Source organism: Juglans regia, chromosome 7, assembly GCF_001411555.2.
Source record: "Juglans regia cultivar Chandler chromosome 7, Walnut 2.0, whole genome shotgun sequence".
Classification (NCBI taxonomy): domain Eukaryota; kingdom Viridiplantae; phylum Streptophyta; class Magnoliopsida; order Fagales; family Juglandaceae; genus Juglans; species Juglans regia.
In genome coordinates, this window is record NC_049907.1 from 51,887,070 (window position 1) to 51,907,235 (window position 20,166).

Here is a 20,166-nt window from a genome sequence, read left to right on the forward strand (position 1 = left end):
TTAAAGAACTTTGATAGAATGAACAATAAAAGGATACGAACTCTATGGGAGAGACACGATTTGTTCCCCCCAGACTCTCAGTATAAATAGCAACTCTCAGGTACGAGAAACGACTCTTTAATCTCTAGACTCTTTCATTATTTACAAACTTCCAAAATACGATACTAACTTTGACATCGGAGACTCCCCGATCTCAAGGCCACCCTCTTCTAGTTGCCTCCTTCTCTCTTTTCACAGATCCAATTCTACACACTTGAATTATTAGAACCTGACTCATAAGTATACGAAACACGACTTAGAATTTTGAGTTTACTAATAGTTAATATATAGTTTATTAAAATTAATGTTAACGCCAAACTATTAGTCCACGGGCCAGAAATTGGAATTAGAAAATTTTCATTACTGCTAGCTAGTATTTTCAGTTATTCATGCAGATTTTTCTTCCTTTCTTTCTTCTAATGATCTGTGCATAAAACATGATCCCTTTACTATTCAGTATTAATATGCCAACGTTATTAGGTAATTATTAGTACTGTGCTTGCACAAAGTTAAACAAGTAGATGAAATTGATAACGGTAAATAGGTAAAATAGGATCGGACTAGATCGAAATAAGAAAAATTAACAGTTTCGGTTTTGATAATGAATTGGTCCGTATCGATTTTCAAGTTTTTATAATAGGTGGGTACCGATTCGATTTTAAAAAATGTTCAAAATTAGACTAAACCGAATTAGTTTCATCCTTAATTATAACAAATATTACAACTGATTCAAAGACTAAAAAAACAATTATCATAAATGAGGTAGAAAGAAGAGAGAAGTTGATTAGGAATGTAAAAAAAAAAAATCAGTTGAACCAGACTGAACCAGTGGGTTCACTCCAGTTTGTAACCGATCTAATGCAGTACTAGTTCTTAAAAACCAAAATCGGTCCTAAACTGTAACATTCCGTATTTTAGTGTATTTTTAATAGAATGATTATTTTTATTAATTTAAAAAACAGATTCTCTTGTTTTAAATTTGTCGGATTTTTAGTGGGTTTATTTTTATGATTTTTAATTTGTGAAAATTAATTTGATATGTTTCCTTAATATTAATTATTGTTATGCATTTAAATTTTTCTTCATTTTTTTAAAATTAATTTATTGTTAGATTTAATTATTTTATTTTCATTTTATCATTACGTTTAAATTATTTTATTTAACTTGTTGTTTTGAAATTATTTTCATTGGATCATTTTGTGACCCAAGATGTGAGGATTGGACCTCATTTCTTTCCCTCACTTTTCTTTTTCCCCTTTTTCTTTCTTCTTTTCTTTCTTCCCATTTCTTTTCCCTTGCTCTTCCCGCGTGCGACGTCCCTCTCTCCCTCTTCCCCGTGCGTTTTCTTCTTCTCCACCCAGCCAACGCCGCGCACCGCCATGTGTCTCACTGCCCCTCTCTTTCCCTTCCCCACCGGCCGGCGACCACCACCCTTAAATCTCAACCTCTCTCGCGCCGTCGTTTTTCCCCACGCTCAACGCGAAGCCGCGACACTTCTTGTGTTCGCGCGCCGCTGTCGTACCACCTTCGGCCACCATTTCTTCACCACTTCATCATCGACCTACTAGCAACCTAATGCACTCATCCTCAGCCTCAATCTGCCATCGGTGAAACACATTCATCAACATTTTCGATTTGGACATTTTAATCTTCAATCACCCTCTACACCGCCACACACGGCCAACCACCACTACCATTGGCTTCACTGACATCTCTAAGCTCTTCCCTATCAATCTCGGGTCTTGGTTTGTCCCCGTTCAAAAGTGGGTTTTTAAGACCCACGGCCACAGTGCATTTTTGCACTGTTCTGTAGCTGTGTTGCCACTTCTTGCAGCTCTGTGATCCTTCGAAAATTATAATAAAGCGATGTAAGTATTTTTCCAAATAACTTTCATGATTTAAATGTATTTTTGTACTAACACATTTTACTGTGAATTGTTTGGTTGTGCCGCATTGAGTTCGAGGAGTAAGGGAGTCAGTTGGATTGGATGATAGAGTTGTTTGTGTGATTGGTTTATGCTGTAAGATTTGTTGGCTGTTTCGGGTTTAAATATTGATATTTTGAGTTTGACGTTGGTTATTGTGGATATTGATGATTTTAGAAAGTGACGATATATTTTGGGATTATGAGGGTTTTAAGTTTTGAGAAATTAAAATAAGTTATTTTATAAATTTAGACTTAAATGTCGAAATACGTGATTGATTGGAAACTTACAGAAATTACGTTATTATTTTTATAGGTGACGATTTATAGTCGACTCAACATTTTGAGAAAAATTCTGAAAAGTTAAGAAGTCCAGGTAAGCGGAGTTCATATGCTAGACTTTGCATAAAAATAAAATAGACTGAGATCAATTTGAAAAATGTGCATGTTGTGTTACGGAAATAAATGTTAAACGATCTCAGTTATTTGTTCTGTATCGCTCATGAGATTTAATATAAAAATAAAATATTTTCTGGCATGACTGGTGTGAACATGAGCTTATTTTTAGCATTCTGTTTCTAAACTGTGAAAAATGAGCGAATATAAAAATTTGATAAATTTGCATGTGACGTGAAGATGTTCTGAATCTGTTTTGAAAAATGTGAAATGATCTGAATTTCAGTATTCTGTTTTGATATGATTTGGCATCTGAAAAACCTATGGCATGACTTTCTAATTTTGTTCTGACTCTGATTCTGATTCTGTTTTGCTCTGATACGTGGCCCTGTCACGGGATATAATAGTGACCTCTGGCCCTGTCATGGGATACAATAGTGACCTCTAGCCCTACCACGGGATGTAATAGTGGATTCTGTTCTGAGTGCAATCGATTTGATATTCATGGTGATATAAGTTCTGCTTGGCTTTCCGCATAATGCACAATCCTACCATGAGGGTTAAACATGACATTTGTTCTGATATGATATGATAAGATGAAGATATTCAGTCATGTTGTGCCAAATGAGTCTTTGAATATGAAAAATTGTTTTCTGAATATGAAATGTTTGAAATATCGCTCTGGATTTCTGATAATATGTATTTCTGATATGTGCATATTGAAAACTGAAATGTTTTATTTCTGCATTCTGAACTCTGTGAAAATGCTCATGTTTACATACTAACATATGTTCTCTGCTTTCTGAGTTGTTGATAACTCACCCTCCTCTTATCTCCAATATTTTCAGATAATTTTTGGATATTTCAGTTGAAGATTAGGACTATAAAGAATTGAGTGAGATGACTTAAGAATAGAAAGCTTTCGATGAATGTTGGTGATTTTTGATGATTATATTGTTGAAATGTGAGTTTAAGTGACATGTAGAAAAGTTGGTAATTTTTAGGGTTACTGTAGTGATGATTTGATATACAAGTATGTGTGGTTAATTAAATTTGAAGTGTTTACGTTGGACTTGAAGCTTTTGAAAGAGTATTAGCAATGTTGGAATTGATTATCAGGTAATTTGAATTAATTCTCTAGACCCTCAGGGATGGAGCGTTACATAAACTTGTGCAGTACCGGTTTTCATGTTTTGAAAACCGGTTTAAACCGAACTGAACCGATATATATATATTTATAATTTTTATATTATATTATATATATTATATACTAAATTGCTAATTAATATAATATAAAATTCTAATCTTATTATTATTCAAGTATATTAATCTTATAACATAAAATTAATTTTATAATTTTTAATACAACATTTGATATATAACATATAAATTTTAATATTAAACATAGACATTAATATTAAGTTATTAATATAAACTTACTTTTGATATATTATATATATAAATATATATTTCAATGATAAATACATTTTCACACGTTTAGTCATATATACTGATCATATAAAAGGTCTATAACTTATATAGACGGTAGTTAAATTTAATATTATGCTAGTATTTGTTAATTATTGTAAAATAATGTATTTATATTATAATATAAATAAACTAATAGTTTAATATATGTAAATATCATATTATTACTACATAAATAATCAGTAAAATCGAAAAAACCGAATCGAACTAGACCGAAATAAAGAAAATTAGAAATTTCAATGTCGGTAGTGAATAAGTCCTATTTTAGTTTTTAAATTTTTAAAATCAGTATATATCGATTTGATTTTAAAAATTATATAAAACTAAATTGAACTGTACGAGTTACACACCTAAAACTGATGCATGTCATGCCAGTTGCGAAGAAAGTAGTAAACAATATTTAATGTGGTCATGTATACGTGTTGAAGATTGCAATTGAATGTGCTTTGCCCTTTGTGAACGCATTAAAAGAAGTCAGATTTGAATTTATAAATTATATCCATGTAAGTTTTTAACTACTTATCAGCTTAATTAGTTCAAATGCAAATTACTTGTTCGATGCCAATTAATATTGGCGTGACCCGGCCGGCCCGGCCCTTAAAAATTATATATGCAAGAACAATACCAGTCTTGGGCTCCCGTTGAGATTTTTCTTTTAATTTTTTACTTCATGATTAATAAAATATTTTTTAATAATATTATAAAAAAAATTTATTTTTTAAATATATTAAAAAATATATGTAAAAAAATACATAAAATATACTAATGAAAGCTCTCAGCAGTAGCTAGTGTAAGAAAAGGTTTTGGATACTACTACCGCATTAATTAGTTTGGTAGTTTGGTAAAGACTTGGAACTTCCACCGGTACCGGCTAAGGAGAGGTTTTTGGAAAATAAGGAAAAAGCTGAAGGTAGTCCATTTTGTGCATCCCTTGGGCACGAAATCCACGTGTCTGTCAACTTTTTAAATAAAACGGTGCGCAGCATGGAATGAAACGGAAATCCCTCAGACGTCTTTCCAGCTTCTCTTATCTTCGTAGCTGATCGTGCACATGAACTGAGAACAATTTCTCTTCGCAGCTCCTCTTCAAAATGGTGCGTACTCAGGTGTTCTTTTCCCTTCTCTTCGCTAAAGATAAAAACAGAAAATCCATAATGTTTTTTCTGGGTAATAAAGAAAGCACCCCAGCATATCTTTTCTGTATTGTGAGATGATTTGAGTTTTTTAAATGCTGTTGGCAAAAAAAGATGTCTTCTTTGTGGAATATCTTTTGAATTCGACCCTAATATCTTTTGAAAATAGGAGAATGTAAGGGAAAAAGAAGGGGGCAACAATAAAAGAAAATAAATAGACAATTTAAAAGAGAAATAGAAACAAGTTAATAATCCATTCATTAATAATTTCACCCTTTCTTGTTCTTTGTCTGTGAGCAAAAGGTGAATGCATAATTACCTAAAATCTTTATCCAAAAAAAAAAAAAAACAGTCATACACGAAACTAAAATTATTAGAATCGATCAAATACTGATTAAGTAGCTAAAGTAGAAAATTTGCAACCTGCCAAAGTAGAAAAATGAAAAAAATTGGAATTGTGGCCCTGTAAGAAGTTAATAACTTTAAAACCTCAGGAATCACATGGCAAGGGACCATAAAAGAGAAAAAGTCAGATTCACCAAGATTCTAATCTCTCTCTCAGTCAATCTACCAACCAACCATGGTAGTTCGCATCTTCCCAACTCATAAGTGGAAAAAAAGAAAAAAAAAGACCCCTTCTCTTATCGTTAAAGAGTGGATGCAGGAGAGAGGCAGACTACGGCTATTCAAGGTTGATATTTTGGTTTCGTAACACTGTATTTTAGCAATGAAGGAGCAAAAAATCATTATTAGGGGTGAGAGAGACGTGCCGTGGCGGAGATGTGCCATAAAATCGTCGGAACAAGATGCTCAGAACTTGATCATCAGAACAAGCTGGTTTCTGAGCGGAAAAGCAAACTTCAGTCCCAGACGTCTTCTCCCTCAACTTACATTTTATCTAATTTTACAAAAATACCCTGCCATGTCAGCAGGGGTGCACAAGGTGTGCGCCAACTTGACTGCCTGTAGAAGAACTGTTTTGATAATGGGTTGAAGACGCGTCGATCAGATAAAAATTAAATAAAATATTATTTTTATTTTAAAATTTAAAAATATGAGAATTTAAAAAAATTAAAATAATTAGATGAGTTTAGTTGAGAGACTTTTTATATCCAAATAATCTTTAAATAAATATGAGAAATGATTTGTAAAAGTTTTAAATAAACAACTTTCAAGCAAACTTTTGTTAAAAAGTAAATCTCACTTTAAAAAAATATAAGAAAATTTTATTAATAGAATCCAATTTTACAAAAAAAAAAAACTTATATAAAATTTATATATTTAAAACTTTCACCAGCCATTAGTCAATAAATATTTTGCATGCAATTCGGTGAGGTTGTGTTTGGATGTTGAAGTGAGTTGAGTTGAGTTGAGTTGAGATGACAAAATATTATTAGAATATTATTTTTTAATATTATTATTATTTTAGGATTTGAAAAAGTTGAATTGTTTATTATATTTTGTGTTTAAATTTAAAAAAGTTGTAATGATGAGCTGAGATGAGTTGAGAGGAGTTTGGAAACCAAACGAGTGTTGGTACTTTTGTGACGACGATTTTAATTACATCAAATAGGTCATAAATTAAACGAACTCCCTATTTTTTTCCATTGCCAAAAATTAATTAAGTTCACCTCAGGAATAGTGTGTATATATATAAAGAAAAAAAATTCTATTTATAATCCCCACTTAAAGATGGTATATACATGTCTTTTATTAAATAAAAAAAAGATATTTTTATAATTTTAAAAAATTTTAAAGATAAAATTATCTAAATAAAAAAATATCTGCATTCATGCCAAAAGATTCTCTGCGTGTTAGTTTACCTGCCCAAAGATACAGTTCAGCCCATTTATTTGACTTTCTTATTAGACCATCTATATATATATATATATACTCGGTGAAAATAATGTACAAAATACGTTTGACTAATTTAATTTTATGATTATTTTTATGAATTAATATTATTTTTATTAAGAAAAATTTTTTGATTAATAATGTAATACTTTTCCAAAAATAAAAATAAAAAAATTTCTAACATCAAAAATTTGACAATTAATCAAAATTAAGTAGATGATAAATAATGACACTTTTTTTTTTTTTTTTAAGTAGATGAGAATCACAAGATAAATAGTTGTTTTATCTTGGTTTCTCCATGCCATTTATTTACTACAGATTAAAACCAGAATAGTTACAAAATATAATCCTTAAAATTTTTCAGATTATATGTTTCAACATGAAAAGAGTATATGAAATTAAAATTATGCCGTAAAAAATATGATTCTCACAATAATAGCATGTGAGAAGTGGGAAAAAGAAAAGATAAAAAATATTAAAGTGAAGATATAAGTCACTCTTATCTTTACAAGGCCCTCACATCTCTTTCACTTTCTTGCCCATCGCTAAAACACTATAAGCATAACTTTCAAATAATTTACCAATGGAGAAAAAGAAACACTTTTTTCTAAGACATCAAGAAATTGACCATACGGAGGAACTCATTCCATGAGTACGGTTTTATCCCAATGCTAGCTGTTGTTTTCTCCTCCTCCTCTTCCATGGAAGTAAAGCACACCAAAGCTGCAACAACAACCAAACTCATGAGCATAATGTCTTCAAATAATGCAGTAGACTGCAATCTTTTTTAATCATTCGTACTTTCCAGCCGTTGAGTCCGAACAACTAATCTTAGAATCCTCTCAATCTTCACTAGAAAATACAGTATTAGAAACAAACAAACACCACCAAACAACACCAAACAGAATCGAAAAAATAAAATGAAAATCAATGGTGGCGCATGTACCACATTGGAAAGAAGTCGTTTGGCCGGTCAAGACATTGCCGGAGTCGTTGGGCCCTGAGCTGCTGTGCATGGCGTCAATGAAAGATGAATCGCAGTAGTTTGAGAACCCCATGCGTTTCCTTTAAACCGTGCGTCAGCTCAACGTGCCTCTCCAATGGGCTCTCAATCCGGTCGACTGCAAGATTGGAGGGGTGAGGCTTCTCTCGGTGGTGCTCGTGTCGGACAATGGTTACCGGAGAAGCTCGAAACGACTATTCCACTTTATTCGGCCAAAAACCTGGAAAAAAAAAAAAACAAAAACAAAAAAAAACCAAACGAAACTATCGGAGACGAAGGGCGGGCGAGGAGAGAGAGGAAAGGAAGAGGAAGAAGGAGCCGAAGCTTCCCTTCCCCCCAACTGGATTCGAATGAGCGAGTTTCTAAAGAGAGAGGGCCGATCTGGTTTTTAGAGATGGGGAATTCTAGAGCGAGTTTCATTTTTTTTGTAAATAGTAATAATTTAACCCGGATTTAACGGAAAGCTAATGGAAAACAATTAAAATTACTATAACTCTATTAAGACAAGAATTTTCATTTGACAGCCTCTTATATAATATATATATATAAATTAATGATTAATTAGTACATGATTATTATATATATAGGAGGATCCATTTTAATTCTTATATAATATATATATATATATATATATATATGAATTAAAATGGATCCTCCTATATATATAATAATCATGTACTAATTAATCATTAATTATAATTTATGGGTACTGCAATAATCAGCGCGGACCACTAAATAAGTACTGCATGATCATCGAGTGGCAATGTTGTTGCAGCATTGGACTGGGTCAGGACTCAGGTACTTCAACCAATATTGCGTGGTCAAGCACGGAAAAAGAAGAAGTAAAATTAAGGTTCATTTGAAATTTAAATTGAATTGAGTTTAATTTTAAGTTAAATCTATCATTTAAATATTTAACTCTTAAATTATTAAATTCATCTTAATTAAAAAAATTTTTTTACATGTGAAACCTATAATTTTTTTTAACTCAACATGATCTCTTTACACGTAAGATGTATAATCTTTTTTAATTTATTATAAATACATCTAAATTTATTTTAACATTTAAACACATCTAAATTCATATTTGATAGGCTCTACAAAACTTATTTTATCATCTTAATTTATTATTATTCATAAAAAATTCAACTCATCTCCATTCAGCTTAACATCGAAATGGGCTAAAGAAGAAGTTTGACCCGGTAAATTAGTATTCATTTGAACCAAATGCCTTAACTTAATTGGTGAACTGCATCATCATCAAAGATCCCCATCAGTTCATTATACACGTACAGCATCGATCCTTGTTAGTTGGCCTATATATATACATATATCTGATCATCATGCATGTTTTTGTTCCTGATAAAACCTAGCTATTATAAAAGTAGCTAGATCATAGGATCATAAGTCGTAGAAAAAAGAAAGATTAAGGACAGGATAATTAAAGATTATATTGCGAATTATTCAAAGCATGCAATTACCAAATGAATTAGGTACTGATCTTCTTGGTGGCCTTTTTGTGGCACTGATTGAGAAAGGTAGGCATAACGAAAAAGCAGAAGCTGCATGCATGCTTATAATTCAACGACATCGCTCTAGAAGATTATTACTGATCAACTACTTCAGTTGACTTGGAACGTAGATATCATAGGGCCGGCCGGGACTATCTACACAAGTTAGTACTTGAATACTTATATATAGTACTTATATAAGTAAGCACTATATATATATGAATGGAAAAGTCAGAGTACTCATTATTTTGATTGAAAAAGTCGCTATCAATATTATTATATATTTATATATATTATCTCTACAGTAATACTCATTATTTGATGAGCACTGCTAGAGATGTAGTCCGTGAATTCACCGAAAAAGTAAAAGTAATTTTTTTTCATGTATTTTTTAATCATTATAAATATTTAAAATAATAAAAAATTTATAACATCAATAAAAGAACACTTCTTTAATTATTAAATTAAAAAAAATCTCATTTGAGACACAAATATTTCGAAATCCAAATTCGAGTCGTAAAAGCATTTCTGTTAATGTTGATCGGACGATTCTCTATCTGAAGCCATGCATAGTAATATTGCTTGCTAGCTGCTAGACACATGACTAATTAATTACGTTAATAATATTGGTTCAATCACCAATTTCTAGCTTTTGTAATTCGACTAGGATGCAACTCCTCGTTACTGCATATATGATAACGATATGCATGCTACGTACTGATCTATATATATATCCACATCATGATCATTAATTCCCATTGGTAGTCATGCGTAGTTGAATTTTTATATAATTAAAGTTCTTTAAGGTTTCGTTTAATTACGTAATTCATATGCAATAAAATAAAATATTTTGTTAAAAATTAAATAAAATATTATTATAATATAATTTTTTAATAATATTTTTATTTAAAAATTAAAAAAAATTAAATTACTTATTATATTTTATACGTGAATTTGAAAAAATTATAATAATTATATAAAATGAGATGAGATAGTTTAATTTAGTGTAACTAAACCAGTTCTAATTCTTCTCAACCATCATGCAGCAAGAATCGGAGTATTGTTAGTACGATAGAAAATAATCGCGAGTAGTCGTTTATTTGTATTATAATGTATGCCTGTGCTAGATATTATATATCTAGCAGATCAGAAGTACTACAAACATATATAACATGATATATGTGTGTGTATATATATATACACATGCATGGAATTATGAGAAATGAAACACCACACACACACACACACATATATATATATATATGCATCGAATTATAATTCTCCTCATGTACATGATATATAATTTTTTACTTGGTTTAATATATATACCAGTACGGCCACGGCCAGTACTTCATGTTTTAAAGTTTAAACTATATACTAACAATTTTAAGTTCATAATTATTGATCAATCAATCAGTATTTTTAGTATTTATTTCCTGATTACTAATTAATTAACTAACTGTGTCAGATGATCTAGTGCCGTAAGCTAGCAATCTGGTGAAGAAATGCAGCGAGTAAGCTCATGCAGCTAGGGAATTGTCAAAGCAAACGCATATATCGTCGATCAAGTGTTAATTAAGATCAAGATCAAGTGGTACTACTATTGAGTTGTTAGACGTTGGTCATGTAGAGCCATGAGCTAGCTAGGCGCTCTAGGTAACATATATATTCGTGTGTGTGTGTGTGTGTGTCATGTGTCGTTTAAAACTCGGAGTTTAAGGAAAGGCCGGATGATTTGTACGTTGTATATATATCTAGTTAATTAGTACTTAATTGGAAGCTGATCCTGGCTTGCAAAGATTAACGGGTTCAAAAAGGCGTTCTAATTTCCTACTTGGAATATTTACCAAACAAAGATGCTAAAGTTGTACTTCAGATTCAAAGTCAAATATTTTGTCTCTAATTAATTTGAATGAAGTGAAAAAGCTAGCTAGGATTTACCTTTAATTCATATATGATCGATACCATTCATAATCAATATCGATCATGATGTTCGATCGATCTCTGACCCGGCGGCCAGAACGAAATTATTTAGACATGAAAGATAAGCAATCTAATATTAAAATTAATGGGACCTGATCATCAGTTTTAATCAGAACTAGTAGTATTTTGAATAGTCTATATGCATTAAGAATCCTCAACAAATCGTTACCCCACCACGTCACCAAGTCTTAATTTGCAGCACTACTTTTTCGAAAGATCAAAGCCGCGTTCTCACCCTTTAGTTATATCTATCTTTTTTTTATTTATGATTGATATTCCCTTTTGTTTTTTACTTGTTGACAATTCCACACGTAGAGATTCCATGCAGTAAGAGTCTACGTGTTAGGTCACCTAGTGTCGACTTTGGTTCCCTTGATAACGCTCTTTATAAAATCCCACGTTGTGACATCTCCTTTCCACCACAAAACACGCACACATTAAAATTCCACCACTACTCATACTTCCACATACTATTCCATCAATGGCTGCTTCTTCTTCTCCCATTTTCACTTTAGCTTTCCTGTTGTTATTCATGGGAAGCATCAACGCTCAACTTTCAACTGGTTTTTATTCCAGCTCTTGTCCAAAGCTCTTTTCCACTGTCAAATCCACAGTGCAGTCTGCAATATCCAAGGAAACCCGAATGGGTGCCTCTCTCCTCCGCTTATTCTTCCATGATTGCTTCGTCAATGTAAGTTTTTTTTCCTCCCAATTGCAAACCGATCGACATTCCCTGTTTAAATCATGATCGCGAGGACGGCACGCGCGTTATCCTTTTTTTCTAAGCATTTTTCTAGGCGAAAATGACGTTCCCCGAGCTGCATGCATGTTTCTTTTGAAAAAATTTTGATAAATTTGAAAGGAGAAAATATATTTGCAATCTTGAATTGTATAGTCGCCGCGTAATCATTTTGAAAAAAGTGAATAAAATATGAAACTTACATGAAAAAAATTAATTTTTTAATAGTAGACCTCACTCTTTTTCAAAGCGATTACGTGACATTTACGCACTTCACGGTTGTATATAGAATTATTCATTTGAAATATACATGTAAAATAATTTTTTTAATAATAAATCTCATTTTTTTAAAATAGACTGCGCAAGACTTGTATGTCCTAAAATTTTATCAGCATTAAACTTTTTAAACAGCATATATGGATATAGTCGCATATTTTCACAACCCGAGCTAGCTCAACGTCCAAATTAACTGCCACACATCGTATGCAGCAAAGCCTACTACTTGAAGTCGCCTTTATATATATATATATATATATATAAAATTTGGAGGACAGAACCTCCTGTTTTATTGAAGCAAACTTATGGCTGAGAAACCAGGGTAGAAACAAACAAACAACCAGCTATACTTGAAGTCGCCTTCATTGCTTGTATATGTCACTAATCAATGTCTATATCTAAGAAGACCGTGTTCTTATGTTATTTCAGTGTTTAATTGTTGGGGATAATTTTCAGATAACTATGCTGAAAAAGCATTAATTAATTAATTATGTAACGTAGTGATTAAAAAGTAAAGAGAAATGTTATTTATCATGCTCACATCACACATCAACATATAATTTGTCATTTTTGTCATTCTATTTAAATATATATTTATGTGTAAATATGTATATTTAAATAGAATAATAAAAATGACAAAATACATATTAGTGTGTGGTATAAATGATGATAATTAAATAGTATTTTTCAAAAGTAAAACAGAGTTTTGAGCCCTTTGTTTTTCAATGAATGGTACTCCTTTCCGAGAAAGTTCCCAGAAGAGGAAAAAGGATGATTCTAAACCCGCAAGTCTTTAAAATGAATCATGTATGCCGACATGAACTTTGCTTTACTTTGTTTAATTTCCCCTTTCATGGTTTTTAATATAATTTATTGCTGGAACATATTTGTTTGACTTGCTTATACGTACCCAGAATATATATATATATATATATATTTTTATATATATATGGTTGACTCACATTGGCGATCGATCTGCTAAATCAGTATTAGCTCAAATTAACAGTAGATATATAATACTTGATCATCGATGATAGGGATGTGACGGCTCGATTCTGCTTGATGACACGTCCAGCTTGAGAGGAGAGAAGAATGCGGTTCCCAATCGGAACTCAGCCAGGGGATTCAATGTTATCGATGATGTAAAGTCTGCAGTGGAGAATGTGTGTCCCGGTGTGGTCTCTTGTGCCGACATACTCGCCATTGCTGCTCGCGATTCCGTTGTCACTGTACGTATATATGTTCATTTGGTCGATTTACCTTTCCAGCTTCCATATTATTGCATTAAATGTCTAGCTAGCTACACAATAATTCAGGACCCAATATTTATGCATGATATATATATATATATATATATATATATGCAGGCAATAGATGACATGTTCCTTTTTTCTTTTTGCAGCTTGGGGGACCCAATTGGGATGTAAAACTTGGAAGGAGAGACGCTAGGACTGCAAGCCAATCTGCTGCCAATAACGGCATTCCTCCTCCAACTTCTAACCTAAACCAACTCATCTCTACATTTAGTAACGTTGGGCTTTCCACCAGGGACATGGTGGCTTTAGCTGGTCTGATCTCTCTCTGTCTCCTGTTTTTTTATTACATCGTTCAATTGCACATTATGTTATTGTAACATGATTAATTAATACTACTGTCGGCTTTCCCAACCTTTTTAATATATACTTTGTGAAGTAAATTAGTAATTGTATATTTGAATGTTAAAATCCAACTGATCATTCGTGCATGGGTTTGTACGTGAAACAAGCAGGGGCTCACACAATTGGGCAAGCAAGGTGCACATCCTTCAGAGCTCGCATATACAACGAGACCAACATCGACCCTTCATTTGCTAGAACAAGGCAATCAAACTGCCCAAGAACCAATGGTACAGGGGACAACAATCTGGCACCTCTTGATGTCCAAACTTCAACAGTGTTTGACAATAACTACCACAAGAACCTACTCCAAAACAGAGGACTTCTTCACTCTGACCAGCAACTATTCAATGGTGGATCCACAGATTCCATTGTACGCACTTACAGCAACAATCCCAGCAATTTCCAATCTGATTTTGTTGCTGCCATGATCAAGATGGGAGATATCAAACCCCTCACCGGATCAAAGGGAGAGATTAGAAAGAACTGTAGGAGGTTGAACTAGACGTACCTAGTAGCTAGGATCGAGTCTTTTGTTCTCGGATTCAGAATAAATTACCCACCCATTTAATTAGAAGCTTTCCTTTCAGCATAAAATATAATATATGGTGCTTGTGATGTTTTGTGTGAAACGTATGTACCAGTGGCGATGATGATCACCACTTTATATGTATGTGGTAGAGAGAAACGCTTGATCAGTGCAGTACTTTGGGATCGATCAAGTATATAGGATTGAAATTAAAAAGAAATTTGTGATTTTCGTTTTAGTACTGTTTAATGGAGAGAAGCTAGCTTTTATTATAATGCTTAGAGAACATATATATATATATATATAATAAATATAGGACAAGATGATTGAATGAAAGTGTGGACAATATTTATTGAAAATACAGTGATGATAACATAGAAATTAGATAATATTAAACTAAATTTAAGATTATTTTAAATTTTAGTTGAAAAATAAACTATATTTTATGGACGAAATAAAAAAGCAACGTCACATAATTTGGGATCGAAATGGTAAAAATAATTCTCCACCTTAATATTAATTATAAAGGAAAATGGTAGGGATCTCGTTCAATTTTCCCGCTTGCTTTTTTTTTGTTTTACTTAGTGATTATGAAAATGTTGTTTAATAATATTGAGATTTTTAAAAAAAATATTAAAAATGTTAAAAAATTGATGTGGAAAAAAAAGTTTTAAATATATTTTTTATTTTTTTCACATCGTTTTTTTAACACTTTTAATTTTTTTTTTTTTTTAAAAAAACTCAATATTACTAAATAACATTTTCTTAATTATTAAAAAAAAAAAATTTGAACGGGATCCCAGCAGATCACTAGCATTGTCTCAAGGGAAATGTTTTTCCCACGGAAAGTGGTCACCGATAGTGGCCACCGAATTTTTTTTTAATTTTTTTTTATTTAATAATTAAGTAAGTACTTTTAAATGAATATATAATTTTTTTATATTTAAAAAATATGTAAATAGTTAAAAAAAAATAGTAAAAGTAAAAGTAAAAAAAAAAAATTAAAAAATAAAGATTTGAAATGTTCGGTAGAATAGAAATTATCTGTGGACGTAGTCCTAATTATCAATTATCAGGCTATTCTCAGATTTCGACAGTACCGTCTGACAATGTCAATCAACTCGTAATGCCGATGGGCTTTTGCGGTGTTTGGGCTTGATGGACATTAAACGTAGTTAGTGGCCCGAAACTCATTCCAATTTAAAGATCTCATACTACGAATGGGCTGAGGCTCATTCTTAAAGGTTATATATATAGAGAGCTCATATTCTTTTCTTTTGTAGCTGCCTAATCCCGGTTACACTCTACACCCTGCTTTCGGACTATTATATGATCTGATCTGATCTCTCTAGTCAGGTAGAGAACGGAAAATCCAGTTTTATTAGATGCAAGGATGAACCCTATTCCTAATTTTGTAATCAGATTGATTAACGGTTTCATCCGTTGATAGATTATTAGAGGGTTAATGTTTTTCTTGGGTTGACTTTTATATAGACTTTATCTACAGTACTTATAAAAAAAATGATATATGCAAGTCCAAAATGCACAAATTTCACGTAAGCGATTCTGCGCACTCATTTAATATGATTGATCAGAAAGTAAACTTTATTGAAAATAGTACTAATTTGAATTTAGAATATGAAGACAACAGTATTAATACGCAAACTTACTTGTACATAACAAAACTCGGCAAAAAAACCTACAATCCAATCCCCTCGAGTTTCGGATTACCCCCCACCACAAATACCTTTGTTGCCCAAATTTCACCCATCTACAATATTCAACTTGACGAAACCTGAAACTGGGGGAGTCCATCGCAAAACCAAAACTTTTGGTGTTCTGATAACTAAGAAAGTGATATGATATGATATGATGATATATATTATCTCTTTGACCCTACGACATATACATGGCCAAGCTTTTGATCTACCTAATTAATTAACTATGCTGTTTCAGGAGGAGGAGGAGGAGGAGCGCCATCATGTCCAAGCTTTTCTAGCTAGCTAAGCTTAATTTTCATTATTGCTTATATAAAAATTAGCTGTTAAGAAGGAAAAAAAAAAATTATCCGGCCCATGCATTATTGCTGACATGAATGCCATGCGCGGTGAAAAGATAGATTTTATATATATATATATATATATATATATATATATATATATGATTTTGATCTTCATGTATCGATGGTCATGTGTTTGTGATTCTTTTAAAGTCAGTTTAGAAGTTCTAATAAAATTATAAAGAATTCATGAGCTGCCTAGTCTAAATTAGAGAAGAGGGATCATAATTTTATCGATCGTGACTTTCATTGCATAAGAGGGATCATATATGAAATGATATTTCTGGACGTGAATTACAACCAATCTGTCTCTCTTCCATCGAGATTCGAGTGCAGACATGTGCGAGAGAGAGAGAGAGATGCCTAGACATTGGTCAAGTTGATTAATTTAGTACTTCTTATTTATTGGTTAATGTGATCACAGAAGTCCGAGATTTTGCAGCACTTATTTATTGGTTAATGGAAGATCAAGAGAAAATGAAGTTCCGTGTCGAGATTATGTTAAAAAAAACAAGTCATGTTGATCAGATTATCATCATGTTATTATAATTGGATTGTACATCATGATGAATATTCTTTAGATCATGTTGTATATGCGAACTTCAAATTCCTTTCACAGTTCCACTCATCATCATCATCATCATCATGAATATTACAACATTTAATTTTCCGGAGAAGGTACGATGTATGTGTGTATATATATGTATATATATGTATGTATGTATGCAATATTCCCAGCTTTCATCCCGGCCTTTTTACTTGGATCTTATTAGATATTTAGACGTGAGAAAGTGCTTCGTATTTTATACTTTTCCCTTCTCTCGTTTACCTTTTTTCTGATCAATCCACTTCGCTATATAAAGATATATATCTACATCATTGACACACGCACACGCACACGCACACGCACACGCACACAATATATATATATATATATATATATATATATTATATTATCGTTTCAGACTCACGAAAACTAAAATCTAAAACCGTAATGAGTAGCGAATTATTTACATTCTCTCCTGATGATGAAAAATATTATAATTATATAGCGCGATGAATTATTTGTCACATTGGTTAATTAATCGATCGGTCTATCTGTTAAATGAAGTTAGTAATTGCACGCCCAGATTAATTTCATTCCTTGTTTGCTAATTATATGCCACAACTATATACATATATATAGATATATATTAATTGCTATATGCCCATGATTTATACCACTCACTTTGTTTTTGACGTGACACTATAATACCTCATGGCTTATTAAAAAAGTATATATTCAAAATAAAATGATGCCAAAAACTACAAAAAACTAGAAGAAGATCACTAAAATTCTATATTCCTTCTACAATTTTATGCTTGTATATTTTTTATTTTTTTTAATAAGTCATGTGGCACCACGTTATGATACCACATCAAGGGACAAAGTGAGTGGTATAAATTAGAGAGTATAATAACAAAATTTCTCATATATGTGTGTGTGTGTATATATATATATATATATATATATATATATTACTAATTAGTGTCCCAAATTCGAGATAAACCGAAGTGCATAAACCTATGTTCTAGTCGATCGGTGCTTCTTTATTTATTTTTCATTATTTGTTACGACGACTGGGAAATGAATTATTGGTGTTAAAATATAAATTAAATAATAAAATCTATATCTTTCAATCAGTTTAAGCTTTTGAAACAAATGGTAATTTCATATGGTATCAAAATAGAGGTCTTGAGACCCGAACCCAAACCCTACACTCTATCCCATTTAATTAAATATTTCACGTCATGGGCATACTCATTAAGGGAGAGTCTATCTAATACGTAAAAGAGAGTGTTAAGATATAAATTAAATAATAAAAATTATTAGTTTAAACTTTTGATACAAATAGTGATTTCACATGCCCATTATCCAGATCAATGAATTTGGCTGTGTCTCGAGGATCAAATTAAAACACCCGAAGCCTTTTTGAGCTAAAATCACCTGTTTGCGCGATATATATGACTACAAAGACATAAATTATAAATAAGCTCTTAACAATTATGATCATTTATGACTCATGCCTGAAAGATGTTTACAACTAGCTAGCTTGCCTTTTCTTGCTATTGGTTGTTGCGCGCATGATCGATAAAATAGATGTTCGTAAGCAAGCATGAGTAATCTAAACATGCATGCATGCTCGGCGAATAGATAAGACCTTGGAAATCCTCCCTTCACATGCAACGACAAGTTCGAGATCACTCGTAATAAATGAAGAGCTCGTACTAATCATATAAACAAAACCTAACGCACTGCATGCATGCATGTACTCCTGATCACCTTGCCTTAATTAACTAATTAACCTAGCTAGCTACTAGCAAGCTAGCATGCATGTGTATTTTTTATTCATGAAATTCAATTTTAAAGAAAACCCTTTCCTTTAGAGCAGTTCCCGATCACCTGATCTCTTATAATTGCATAAAGGAGGCCAGCATAATCTTATGGTGGGAATTAAAAAGAGGAAGGTCGACTCAGCTAGAAAAATAAAAAAATTCCGTCGATGATTTTTAATAAGAAAAGTTAACCGAGAGATCAAGATATTCGATGTACAAAGACAAAGAAAGGTGCTGCTATCTTAAGCGACCATGACACGAGACCGGCCAAATTCCATATATGATCTTCTCTCTCAATATATAATAATATGGTTTCCTGAGGCTTGAATGAGAAAGATCATGAGAGTTGCATTGAAATAAAAGTAAGTTAATTAAAGAGAAGATGGGAAATAGTGAAGGCAACGGAATTCCCCATAGCTTAATTTCTAATTGCTTACATAATTTATTAGGTTCTCTTTCCTCCCTCGGCCAGTACAACTGTTGAAATCCACACGCCAAGGAAACCCAACAGTATTGAGAAAATATTAATCTAGCTGGCTAGACCATTGACAGTCCAACAAATTAATACATATAAATTATCTACTCCATCATGAAGTACGTACGTAGCTTCAATTATAAGTAGGAAGAAGAGAAATTCCTAGCTAGCTTTATTCTACGTACTTTCATTCTACCATGCAATAACCCCGGCCCGGTACGTACTTAACGAAATCTCGATCTATTGTGAACAATTCTGAAATCATGCGCCAAAGTTATGATCTTCAGGCTGCAGATCGAGTTTTCATGGTTCCAATTAATTAATGTTAACGTGAATCCGTTACAAGCTAGCTAGCTGGGTCATGATCAGTACAACGAGACGTGACAAATTAAGTCGAACTATAAATGCCACATGTTGCATATTTTTCAAATATGATACCAAGAATTATTACTTAAAGAATGAAGTTTCTAACATACATTGGGAGCATCAAAACCATACCTTCTGTCTCCCCTAACTTCAAACAACAGCTCAGATCCTCCAATGCACCACCAACTATCATGTGCAAACATGCATACATGTACTCATCATGAACTGATCAGGCTGCATGTGCTGTGTGTACTCTACATAGTTTAATACATGATTCCCAGCACAGTCTAGATTAGGACTCACCGGAGTAACTTTAGGACGACGTCGTAATTCCCTATATATCCATATATAGTTCAAAAC

General features: G+C 32.2%; 1 protein-coding gene across 1 annotated transcript; it reads left to right on the top strand.

Annotated features, from left to right (window-relative positions):
• Positions 1-11,755: 11,755 nt before the first annotated feature.
• LOC108991945 (peroxidase P7) lies at positions 11,756-14,779 on the top strand. Its single transcript, XM_018966376.2, has 4 exons — positions 11,756-12,022; positions 13,384-13,575; positions 13,749-13,914; positions 14,115-14,779. The coding sequence occupies exons 1-4, from the start codon at positions 11,813-11,815 to the stop codon at positions 14,504-14,506; spliced, it is 960 nt and encodes a 319-aa protein (XP_018821921.1). The 5' UTR covers positions 11,756-11,812; the 3' UTR covers positions 14,507-14,779.
• The last annotated feature ends 5,387 nt before the right edge of the window (positions 14,780-20,166 follow it).